Source organism: Barbus barbus (assembly GCF_936440315.1).
Source record: "Barbus barbus genome assembly, chromosome: 27".
Taxonomy (NCBI): Eukaryota; Metazoa; Chordata; class Actinopteri; order Cypriniformes; family Cyprinidae; genus Barbus; species Barbus barbus.
The window spans coordinates 30,027,185-30,040,142 of record NC_136755.1 but is presented as its reverse complement, the minus strand read 5'-3'; the positions used below and the strand labels follow the sequence as shown (position 1 = coordinate 30,040,142).

General features: G+C 38.2%; 1 protein-coding gene across 2 annotated transcripts; it reads left to right on the top strand.

Annotated features, from left to right (window-relative positions):
• Nucleotides 1-4,274: 4,274 nt before the first annotated feature.
• LOC306847048 (tripartite motif-containing protein 16-like) lies at nt 4,275-10,811 on the top strand (the record flags this gene model as incomplete). 2 transcript variants are annotated; one of them, XM_079380788.1, is made up of 7 exons in its annotated part: nt 4,287-4,859; nt 5,505-5,600; nt 5,681-5,914; nt 7,095-7,254; nt 7,382-7,429; nt 9,530-9,730; nt 9,840-10,801. In XM_079380788.1, the coding sequence occupies 7 exons, from the start codon at nt 4,287-4,289 to the stop codon at nt 9,863-9,865; spliced, it is 1,338 nt and encodes a 445-aa protein (XP_079236914.1). In that variant the 3' UTR covers nt 9,866-10,801. The 2 variants fall into 2 exon arrangements, with proteins under 2 accessions (XP_079236915.1, XP_079236914.1); XM_079380789.1 differs by having other exon boundaries at nt 4,275-4,859; nt 9,530-10,811.
• Between the last annotated feature and the right edge of the window lie 2,147 nt (nt 10,812-12,958).

The window sequence follows — 12,958 nt, the reverse complement described above, 5'->3', positions numbered from 1 at the left end:
TTCAACTTCTCCTTCCTATTGTATTACTGTCGGGAATAACCTGTGTGACTATTTAAAATAACCTGTACTTTGTTTTTTCATATGAAAAGATGCAAAGCAGATCTGCACATTTACACCACATAAGAAAAATCATGCTGCAGTAAATCAGAATTATGACATAAAATATTCAAATATATAAGATTGAAAATCATTATTTACAAGACAAGTTCTTGAAATTGTCAAAAAAGGCTAAATTATGACATTACAAAGTCGTTATGACATAAAAGTCATAATTGTATGCCATAATTTTCATAATTCTGACTTTAACTTCAGACTTTTTGTCATAATTTCAACATTCCATGTCATAATTTCATTAAATAAATGACTTTAATCTCATAATTATGAGTTGTTACCTCATGATTTGATGTCATTCTCTAATTTCAGCCTTTTTTTTGTCAGAATTCCAATTTAACTAAAACATATTTTGTTCTCTTATACAATAACGGCAATATGCATAATTGTATGTAGAGTACAGGTTTAAATTTCCTGTAAATATATTATATTTTAATTGCTGATTAAATCATATGATTAGAAAATATGAAGAGTTCATTTGCAAAAACAGATAACTTCATTTGTTGTAGTTTTCAAAAATCATGTTTTTTTATGATGTTATCATGGTTTTATTGTGTTAGCTGTATTTTCTTCAGTAAAAATAACCCATCTGCAGTTTGATTGAGATTCATTGGAATGCACAATGAAAAAACATGATTTTTGACGCGTGCACGGAACTCATAAAGAAATAAAATATTTTTTTTATTTTATTTTCTCACATATATATATTAATTACCAACAGAAAAACATAAAGATCAGGTGAGCAGAGGCAGTAAATGCTTCGTCATTAATGGGAGAACTTTAATCTTAATTCAGTGAATGTTATCAGAGTTGTACGGTCGTATGATGACGAGGAGACCATAATGTTCAATGTATTGAATTGTTGATTTTTTACTTTTTTTTTATTCCTTACATTATTGTTTGTTATTGACATTGGATTTTTCATGCAGTTATTACTGTTTGTTATTGACACCGATTTATTATTATTGTATTAATGTTATTCGAGCAGTGGGAAGATTTAATGGCGTTAGCATATTCGAACGATGAACTCTCACGAGCCTTCACGAAATATGTTCATCATAAATCATTTTCCATTATATTGATAACTAAGAATCTGCTTTTTGAAGGTAAAACCAGCAGGTCTATTACACTCAATACACAGTATATTGTTTTGTACAAGAGCCCAGGATGCAACCAATAAACCTTTTGGATTCTTTTTGATTGACTTTAAAGCTAAAACGCGTTTTCATCTCAGATCAGGTCTGTTTTCAGACCATCAGGTGGTGTAAGTACAGAAAAGAACTCGGTAAACTTTGGTGAAAAAGAACAAATGAGTGATAGGCTTTGTAAAAACCTTCCTCTTTTAAAGTTGTTATATAAGTCTTCACCGAAGCAACGGCGTGTTATTTTACAGTCGGCATCAGATCAACTGATCCTATCCTTGTGTGAGATAGCTCTTAACATACTCCGCAGTACCATACCTCTAAACAGTACAGTTCTGAAGAGGAGATCAAATACACAGAGAGTAAAAAGATTGACGTCAAGAGAAAAAAACTGATGATTAATCAATGAGGAGGCTTTCTCTTTAGTACAGTAAAGAGTACAGTAGAATACGTACTCTGTTAGCGCTCGTTAAGTAAGTACTTATTGAAATTAAGTACCTACTCCTTAAGTATGCCATTTTGGACATTTTGGCCAATGTGTTCATGAACGAGCCTCATTCATTTACTCTTGACTCATTTTTAACATCGCTGTAGTATCAGATCACCAATGAAAGCTCAGCCAGGTTTCCTCAGATTCTGCTACAAACTCCTGCAACATCCTTTCAGCAGTTAAAGATGATGCTGAACAACTCTGTACAAATTCACACAGATCACGTCTCAGACTGTTCATTATCTCTTAATAAACATGTCATTCATCATCTTAGAATCAAGCTTCCACACATTTTAAAAGAGCGTCTTACATTTCCTTAATATATGTGTGAAAAATAAATATAAAAATGAGATTATACAGGCTTACGCACACAAAATAGAGTCAAAACAGTTTTCACTAAGATGTGAAATGTTAGAGAGTCGGACTTGTACCCCAAAGGTTCTGGGTTCGAGTCCCGGTATCAGCAGAGATTTGTAATGTCTTGTTTTGGGTTCTGTTTCATGTTCTTGTTTTCATGTCTTTTATTTTGAAGTTTAGTCACAGTTCCTGTTTGTTTCATGCTTCTCTTGCCCTCTTGTATTCCTGCTATTGGTTCCTCTGTTTAATGTGTCATGTTCTGATTGGTTGTACTAGTCATGTGTCTTGTTTCCCATTGGTTTGTTCATGTCATGTGACCCTTCTTGTTTGCTATAAATAGCCATGTCATTGCCTTTGTTTCTTGTCGTGTATTGAAGTTGTAACCTACTGTCGGCGAGTCTAGTTTGTTTGTCCATGTCAAGTTTGGTCAAGTCAAGTCTTCGTTTGGATGATGTTTGGATCACTTTTGAAATGAACTGCACTTGGGTTCTCACTACGCTCGCCTTCAGTGGACTCTCATTACGGTGCCGAGAAAAGAAAAAAAAATAGTGAAAACGAAGCCTGTGCATCGCTTCATAATCATAATGTGTTTTAATGTCAGAAATAATTTCACCACCATGTTCCCTTACAGAAATTAGCCATGGTTTTAACACCAATAAAACCAAAAAATCATGGTGCTTGTAGCCATGGTAACCGCAAATTAACCTTGGTTTTGTTACTTCAAATAATAATTTACAAAGAAGTATTAAGATGATAATTGTTGTGCTTATAAAAACAGACCTAAGCCAACAACAGCCTTTCCTTTTTAAAATGCATTATATAAAAACAAAGAGGCAATAATGATTGGTTAATTAATAATTATATGGTTTCATCCAATAAAACTGTTAAAATAGCCTACATAATGTAGGCTAAAACAAAATAAACAGTTTATGTACATTTACATGTTATTACAAATGCCTGCAAAGTGAGCCGAAGGCCTGGTAATTGCTGCTGTCACACTTTCAGGACGATCAAGTCCTTTAATATTGACCAAACATTTCATTCAAATATCCACTTCATCTTTCATTTTTGGCCATCTTTTTGCTATAGATGACACAGCCTCTATCATTTCTTCAACAAAAAACATGTGGACATCACAACCCTTACAAAAATAAACCGTGGTTTTATCATAATAAACCTGCTTAATTTTCTTTTGTGTGATTTCTGAATGCTTGAGAATATAAAATCAATCACACAACTGTATTAATAAAATAATAGCCATAGGGAACTTCTAGGGCTACAATTGTAATTTGTGAATAATACTATTTATTTATTTACTTTTATATTGTATTTTCGTTTTATTTTGACCCCTATAGTAGGTGTTTTTTTGTTTTTTTACTTCTATAATATTTGCGGGAGGAGACACAACAATACAATCCTGCTTAGGGCACATTTGGCCAGCAGTGGTCCTGGGTGAGACCCTCCCATTTACTCCCTCAATTCAAAATCATTCATTGGTTTGTCATTTAAATGTGTTCTCAGTTCATCTGAATGATGCACAACACTGACATGCAACAGAACAGACACTGTAAAGACTCACCATGCACTGCATTACACTGTGTGTGTGTGTGTGTGTGTGTGTGTGTGTGTGAGAGAGAGAGAGAGAGAGAGCAACACTGACATGCAACAGAACAGACACTGTAAAGACTCACCATGCACTGCATTACACTGTGTGTGTGTGTGTGTGTGTGTGTGTGTGTGTGTGTGTGTGTGTGTGTGTGTGTGTGTGTGAGAGAGAGAGAGAGAGAGCAACACTGACATGCAACAGAACAGACACTGTAAAGACTCACCATGCACTGCATTACACTGTGTGTGTGTGTGTGTGTGTGTGTGTGTGTGTGTGTGTGTGTGTGTGTGTGTGTGAGAGAGAGAGAGAGAGAGCAACACTGACATGCAACAGAACAGACACTGTAAAGACTCACCATGCACTGCATTACACTGTGTGTGTGAGTGTGTGTGTGTGTGAGAGAGAGAGAGAGAGAGAGAGACTCTAAAGGAGAAGGAATGAGGAAGCTGCTTTTTTTTTTTTTTACTCACGTGACTGAAACACAGAAGCAGGAAACAGGAAATCACATGAGTTCAGGGAAAGTGAAACTGAAGTGTAGTTGAGCTGTTGTGTGTTTGTGTCTCTGTATTCACGCAGTAAAATGGCAGAAGCCAAAGTTTCTCAGGATGAGTTCTTGTGTCCAGTGTGTCTGGATCTCCTGAAGGATCCAGTGGCCATTCCCTGTGGACACAGTTACTGTAAGAGCTGTATTACAGACTGCTGGGATCTGGAGGATCAGATGAGAGTCTACAGCTGCCCTCAGTGCAGACAGACCTTCAGTCCAAGACCTGCTTTAGCTAGAAACACCATGCTGGCTGAAGTGGTGGAGAAACTGAAGAAGACCAAACTCTCTGCTGATTGTGACGCTGGAGCTGGAGATGTGCAGTGTGACGTCTGTACTGGAAGAAAATACAAAGCCGTCAAGTCCTGTCTGATGTGTCTGAACTCTTACTGTCAGAATCACCTCGAACAACATGAGAGTTGGTTTAAAGGAAAGAGACACAATCTGACTGAAGCCACTGGACGACTGCAGGAGATGATCTGCCAGAAACATGAGAAGATCCTTGAGGTTTTCTGTCGCACTGACCAGAAATGTATATGTGTGCTGTGTACGATTATTGAACATAAAAACCATGACATTGTACCAGCTGCAGACCACAGGACAGAGAAACAGGTATTTAAAACTAGAGATCAAGTCAATACTCAGTGCAGTGATCCAAAGTCTGTTTATTTTCTGTGTAGAGCCAGAGCTTAATTACACAGAAACACTGTCAGTCTGAAGCTCTACGTCTGACTCCGTTTCACTTTTATAATACTTACACTTGCAGTGTGAAACCAGCATTAATCTTCATGTTTATTCATCTATTTCAGCTATTAGTTATCAGCTCCACTTTTAAAGTAAAGTAAAGTCGTGACGTATTGTCAAGTATGGTGACCCATACTCGAAATTGGTGCTCTGCGTTTAACCCATCCAAGTGCACACACACAGCAGTGAGTAGTGAACAAATGCACACACACACACCGTGAACACACACCCGGAGCAGTGGGCATTTATGCTGCGGCGCCCGGGGAGCAGTTGGGGGTTCGGTGTCTTGCTCAAGGGCACCTCAGTCGTGGTATTGAAGGTGGAGAGAGCGCTGGACATTCACTCCCCCCACCTACAATCCCTGCCGGCCGGGGACTGGAACCCGCAACCTTTCGATTACGAGTCCGACTCTCTAACCATTAGGCCACGACTTTTACTGGATTCATCTGATCACATGATGATTTAGTGCCAGTAGTTTTCTGTGAGATTCACTCTCATGTGTTTGTCCTGCAGAAGCAGCTGAAGGAGACGCAGAAGACGTTCCAGCAGAGAATCCAGCAGAGAGAGAAAGATCTCCAGCAGCTGAGAGAGGCTGTGGTGTCTCATAAGGTGAGTCTGGAGAAGAAGAGAAGTTTGTCTCCGTCTCAGTTCAGACTCACTGAAGCCTGAATCACTGTGTGTCCTAACAGCGCTCTGCACAGACAGCAGTGGAGGACAGTGAGAAGATCTTTACTGAGCTCATCCGCTCCATTGAGAGAAGCCGCTCTGAGCTGATACGGCTGATCAGAGATCAGGAAAAGCAAGCATTGAGTCCAGCTGAAGGACGACTGGAGCGACTGGAGCAGGAGATCAATGATCTGAGGAGGAGAGACGCTGAGCTGGAGCAGCTTTCACACACACAGGATCACATCCAGTTCCTGCAGGTAACACAGATCTAGAAGAACAGCATCATAGTGGACTTGAGCAGATCCTGCTGTGACAGGAGACCAGTGGTGTAATCAGGGCCATATGCAAGTATACGCCGTATGCTTACTTTTTCCTCGGGCCGTTTGTGTATTACGACTTCGTATTTACGGCTTTAAAAAAGTTGTATTTTTTTAAATATTAGGCTATACCAAGCGTCCAGCGCCAGACAGTGAGTTGAGCATATGTTTGATCAGTTTAGCCTTCTCAAATAAACATCAATGCTTCATGCATTTTACAATATACATTTTAAAGATTTAAGATAAATGTGTGATAAATATAAAATCGTTTGTGCAAAAAGTGGAAGCTGAAGCATGTTTAGAAGGACATGGAGGCGCTAGCCAGATCACTTGTATTTTTAATTTTTTATTAATAAGAGGAAAATTAAAATACGCTGTAATTTTTCCTCATAAAAGTATACATCATTCGAAGCTGCAGATAGTTTTATTTGTGTGCACTCACAATATCAACAAATTATTTTGCTTTTTAAAATAAAGAAAACAAACATGGTCTTGATCTTGAGCAGGAACACTTCACAAAAACTGAGCCGAAACTCAGCAAATACTTGCCTCACTGACATGATAAATATATTTAGAGAATGCTATAAAATACTACTTTACAACAAAATAATTCAAATCAAAAAGTAAAAACTCTTTCATTAGCCTATGTACAGTTTGCATATGGTCTGGAGCTGACTTGCTACGCCACTGATTCAGCACCATAGTCATTTACCATGGTTTTACTTCTTGTGACCACCATCTTACTAATACAAATTATAAGCATATATATATATATATATATTGGTGGTGGTGGTGGGACGGGGTAATAGTAAAGCACTTTTTCTTTAGGACTACACCACTGCAGGAGACTCACAGAGAAACATTTCATGAGTGTCTTATTATATAATAATCAGTCAGACTCTCATCTGATCATCTTCTTCTGAAAGAGACGCTGCTTACAAATGGCTTTCAGCTCTGGAAATCTCTTAGGATTCATTTCTCTGAGCTCTTCTGGAAGATATATTTAGCTGTCAATCACCACTAGCACCACCAACAGCTCAAGAGCCGCACAAATCTGATGTTGGAGCAGGTTATTGGGTCAAGTGTGGAGCTGATGAGTTTTGATTTGTGTTTTCTGTAGAGTTTCCAGGCTCTCTCAGCACCTCCTGAATCTACAGACGGAAATGATGATCTCTTCAGTTCTCTCTTCTCTTTTGATGATCTGAGAGAATCTGTCCATCAGCTGAGAGACAAACTGGAGGATTTCTGCAAAGAGGAGCTCAAGAAGATCTCAGACAGAGGTAAAGTCTCTCAGAAACCAGTCCATCATCATCATCTCATATCATGGAGAACATCATATTAGAAATGTGTTAGGAACGGATGCAGGATCATGAGAATCACACTGTTCATGTCTGTTGATCTCCACAGTCACATTCACCAACATTGTTCCCAGGACCAGGAAGGACTTCCTACGATGTAAGTCATTAAGAAAACAAGCAGAAAACTCACTGAGTTCATGTTCTTCTGTAGAAGGAGAAAAAAGAGTTTGATAATTGATGTAAATGATAGGGCTGCCCTCGACTAAATATTTTTCTGATTGACTAATAGTCATTAATTTGAATCCATTAGTCAACTAATCGCACATTTATATTAATTAACTATTTAATGCATAATAATGACCCTTTAATTGCCTATAGCCTATCAGCGCTCACATAAAGCTTGCCACAGCGCACCGCAGAAGTAATGATTATCAATATTTCAGGGATAAAACAGCAAGAAGACTGCCTTAACATCATAATAATTGATTGATAAACTAGTGTTTTCTGTATTTTCGGCTGCAGTGATGAAGTCAACACTGACTCATCATCTCCTCAGTGGACATGTTTCATACGGATTACATAATCTGAAAATATTTGTTTGCATTTGAATTGCTTCATTTAAAAGTAGACATTTCGCTTTCTGTAGATATATTTTTCATGTCTGTGAGGCAAGCACGGCGTTTCGGTTAATATATATATATTTGTTGTTGTTGTTATTGTGAGTGCACACAAAAGACCTTTTACAGATTAGAAAGATGTATTACTTTTATCTGTATGACCAAACATGACGGAGTATTTTAAATTAAATGCAAATGATTGCAGCGGTCATGCAGTGAGCTTCTGTTCAGCTTCTGGAATAGCACACATGTACAGGTTAACATTAGATTGAGTCAGGCACCTGCAGAAGGGGGGCTTTGGGGACTCCAGCTCTTTTTCAGAATTATTCAAAAGTGAAATATATAATAATATATGGTTCTTTCAGTGAGTGGGTCGATGGAAGGACAAAATAAACCAAACAATATTTTAAACATTTTTCATCAATAATCAAAGCTAGTGTGTCGATTCAATTAAAAATCCACATATTAAATATTTTAGAATATTACATAATTCATCAATGGCTGTTTGTCATGTATAATACACCAACCAATCATGATCTGGCACAAGAAGTTCAAGTTTCATTGGAGCTGAGGAACTCTCTGCTCGTCCCTGGATTGAGTGGCCATGTAATGATGCGACTACTTACATGTTTCTGATCATAAAACATATTTGAGGCTGATGATTGAAACAAACGTTTGCATGTCCTGACTCCTGACTAGGGGTGTGCGATATTTGATATCTCAATATTTTCTGGATGAGGATAATTAGGTGATATTTTGCTGAGTGTGTTATTGTTCCATGGACAGCTGACTCCTAAAGTGTTTGATATTCTTCATGTGTGGTGGTCAGTTCAAAACAGTGACAGAAATTAATACATTTTCTGCCCATATCTTGAATTTTGTGATCATTCTAAATGTTTTTAATAGATTGAATCATGCAGTGAATGAACACACTTCACGTGACGTTTCCTGCAACTAATAAAATGTTTTTGTTTTTTTGCGACTAATAAAATTGTGATCTTCGTAAGAACACGCGACGCGACAGAATCAATCAAATATCACAGCCAATCAGAGGCGTGTGTGGGCGGAGCCTCTCTGGAAGCACTAATGAATACGCTTATAATCTAATTCATAAATATTAAACCTTTTAACATCATTAAATGTACTGAGTGACGGATAACATCTTTGTCATGAAATACACTCGTTGGTTCAGAGCGAGTCCACAGTTTTGCTTTAAACTACTTTCAAGATCTGAGGTTAAACTATCTGTTGTTGGCTGTAAGGTCACGCAATATGATATATAAACTCATATTAGACATGATTAACTTTGAATAAAGCACAAAATTATCTGAGATTATCTTTTTATAATTATAGTTTGTATAGTTGTTGCAGCCGCGACGTCGCAGAAATAAATAAATAAAGCGGTTCTAAATGATTAATTCTCGGCTAGTTTAAAAACAAAAGCTCTGATTAACATAGAAATATCTTTTATCTTGTGTCGTATAGTGAGGACACGCCTCTATTAGTAAATGATGATTAGCACAGATATCTGGTCATCTGTACTGAGACACTGATGATACACTGAACATAAAGAGTTCAGCTACATGAGAAGATCAGACAGATTCATAATTCCTGATTCTGATGTGTTTTATCTCCATCAGATTCCCATCAGCTCACTCTGGATCTGAACACAGTGAATAAACGCCTCCAGCTGTCTGAGAACAACAGAGTGATTACTTACACTAATACAGATCAGCCGTATCCTGATCATCTAGACAGATTTGATTGTTGGCCTCAGGTGTTGTGTAGAGAGAGTGTGTGTGGACGCTGTTACTGGGAGCTGGAGTGGAGTGGAGATTATGGTGTGTTTATATCAGTGTCATATAAGAGCATCAGCAGGAAGGGATCGGGTTATGAGTGTTTGTTTGGATCTAATGATCAGTCCTGGAGTTTGTTCTGCTCTTCCTCCAGATACTCATTCTGGCACAATAACATAGAGACTGATCTCCCTGTGAAGCCCATCATCAGGAGAATAGGAGTGTTTGTGGATCACAGAGCAGGAACTCTGTCCTTCTACAGCGTCTCTGACACAATGAGCCTCATCCACACAGTCCAGACCACATTCACTCAGACCCTCTATCCTGGGTTTAGAGTTTATCTTGGATCATCAGTGAAACGGTGTTGATGAATCAGAATAGACTGACGAGAGATTCTACCCATAATGCTTTGAGCTGCATGATGAACATTCTTGTTTCAAATATACAATTAAAATAGAACACAGCACTCTCTAATTTCAGATATTATTGTAGAAGTTAGAACATCACAATTACACATAATAAAGAATAACTGATAACAAACTATTTACTGTTTTACATATTGATATTTACCTGTTCCTTTTACAGCAAAACCTGTTTTATTTGGTACTATGCCCTGACCCTAACCTTATCTTTTATGATTCACAATTAAGATTAAATAATCAATTAAGATGATTCCTCATCTTCAATGGAAGTATTAGACATGTGATTTAATATTATACACCATATATCTATATGATATACTAATAAACAACTCATTTATATTTCCTTTTTAATGGCCTACTATTAATGTGCTTTTAATAAAATATTATAAATATGATGTGTTATAGATTACTAGTATCAACTAAGACAAGTGATTATAATGGGAAATATATTTAATTACGAGAATTAAAGTGTGACAAACTGTTAAATATTCTATATGATGATTTGCTGGAGCTTTGAATCCATGTTTGTGATGTTTTACTGCCTTTAGCCCTTTGCTCTTTCTCTCTCTCTCTGGCTTTTTCTTTTGTGTGAACCCTCAAGCATCCTTTGTATAGCAGCCCTTCATTTGTCATTCATGGAAGATCATTTAATAAATGTCATATCACTGTCTTCGATAAAATAAAAACTATCGATTTATACAGTTTTGGTGATTTTTGGTGTTTGTTGGTTTTGATTTAACTGTAAGATGTAGCGTTACACAGTTGTGATGCTGTTTTATGTCTGATGATGGTGTTAGATTACACGAGGAAGCTGATTCGCTTTGTTTTTTTAAATTCGGTACAGAAGATGTGTGCTAGCGCCCCGTACAGTATAACAATGAAACACGGATTCTAGGAGCACATACACTTAGACTTTTTCTAAGTATAAGTCAAGTATACTTAAATGTTATTTTAAGTATATTTCTGAGAAGTACATAAAAAGTAGACAAAGTATATTTTCCTATTTTTAGTTTAAAAGTATTATACTAATAGCACACTTGAATAAACTTATTTTTATATTATATTTAATATCTCTTATACATCAGTAAAGTTCAGACAATCAAAACCTGTTTTGAAAAAATTGTGGTGACATCTGGTGACATAAAATGGCATAAAAATATCAGAAATATCAATAGCCACTATATGGCTGTAGTACTCAATGACTGCATAAAGGCTGAAATCAATAAACCGTTGTTGTAATGAATTTGACCTCTTAAGGTTTAGATTTGATCACAAGTTAAATGTGTAAAATAAATAACATTTGTGTTGGGTGAGACTATACAAAGATGCCAAAATATGCTTACAGACAAATCTGACCATGCTATCAGGAAAAGACAAAGTAGGAGACTATTATATCTAACAAAAAACATCAAATTTCAATAACTCAGAAAAGTCAAATGGTGCCAAACAGGTAAGAATAAACAATAAACCTAACAAGTAGCATGTTCCAGGGATTTTTATCAACAAATCTTGCAGTAGGACTTTGATCTGTGTGTGTGTTTATTTGTGTGTGTGGGACAGAGACACATTTCTAAAGCACTGCGCATCATAACCAATCACACACGAGTCTGTTGAGCTTATGAATGCAACGACCAATCAGAAGCGTTCAGGTGAGTCATCGCTGAAACACTGGGTTCTCTCATCAGAAACAACAAAGTGAAGATGTACGAATGTAAGAAAGATATTAATTTCACAGTGTAAACAGCTTCAGTGATTATTATGGCAGTTTCTGAGACAGCTTGAACTCGACTGAAGTGAAAATGTAAATGTTCTTTGCTCTCTTTTTGTAATGAAAGTGTTGTAGTCTAATTAGTAACTTACAATGTTTTTATTAAATACAAAGTCATTCATATTACAAATATTTTATGGTAACACCCATATCTGTTACTTAAGTAAAAAGACAGATTTTTATTCAAAGTTATTAGATTATACTATTAGGCTACTTTGCCCATCGCCCGTTATAGATCAACTAACAATCTATGAAGGTGCAAAATGCATTTACTTACACATATTTGAGAATTGAGATATTTTATGATATATTTTGGGAATATGTTGAATAAAAATAAAACATTAATAAGCCTATATCAGTTATACAGTGGTATGAATAATGCTTAAAGTAGGTTCAGATTAATTTAAAAACTGTGCCCCCTAAAGCACAAGTGGCCCCTGCCTGACTCTGGCCCCGGGCCCCAGTTATTCTGGTCTAGAGCCACTCCTGCCTGACTCTGGCCCCGGGCCCCAGTTACTGTGGTCTAGAGCCGCTCCTGCCTGACTCTGGCCCCGGGCCCCAGTTACTGTGGTCTAGAGCCGCTCCTGCCGGCCCCGGGCCCCAGTTACTGTGGTCTAGAGCCGCTCCTGCCTGACTCTGGCCCCGGGCCCCAGTTACTGTGGTCTAGAGCCGCTCCTGCCGGCCCCGGGCCCCAGTTACTGTGGTCTAGAGCCGCTCCTGCCGGCCCCGGGCCCCAGTTACTGTGGTCTAGAGCCGCTCCTGCCTGACTCTGGCCCCGGGCCCCAGTTACTGTGGTCTAGAGCCGCTCCTGCCTGACTCTGGCCCCGGGCCCCAGTTACTGTGGTCTAGAGCCGCTCCTGCCGGCCCCGGGCCCCAGTTACTGTGGTCTAGAGCCGCTCCTGCCTGACTCTGGCCCCGGGCTCCAGTTACTGTGGTCTAGAGCCGCTCCTGCCTGACTTTGGCCCCGGGCCCCAGTTACTGTGGTCTAGAGCCGCTCCTGCCGGCCCCGGGCCCCAGTTACTGTGGTCTAGAGCCGCTCCTGCCTGACTCTGGCCCCGGGCTCCAGTTACTGTGGTCTAGAGC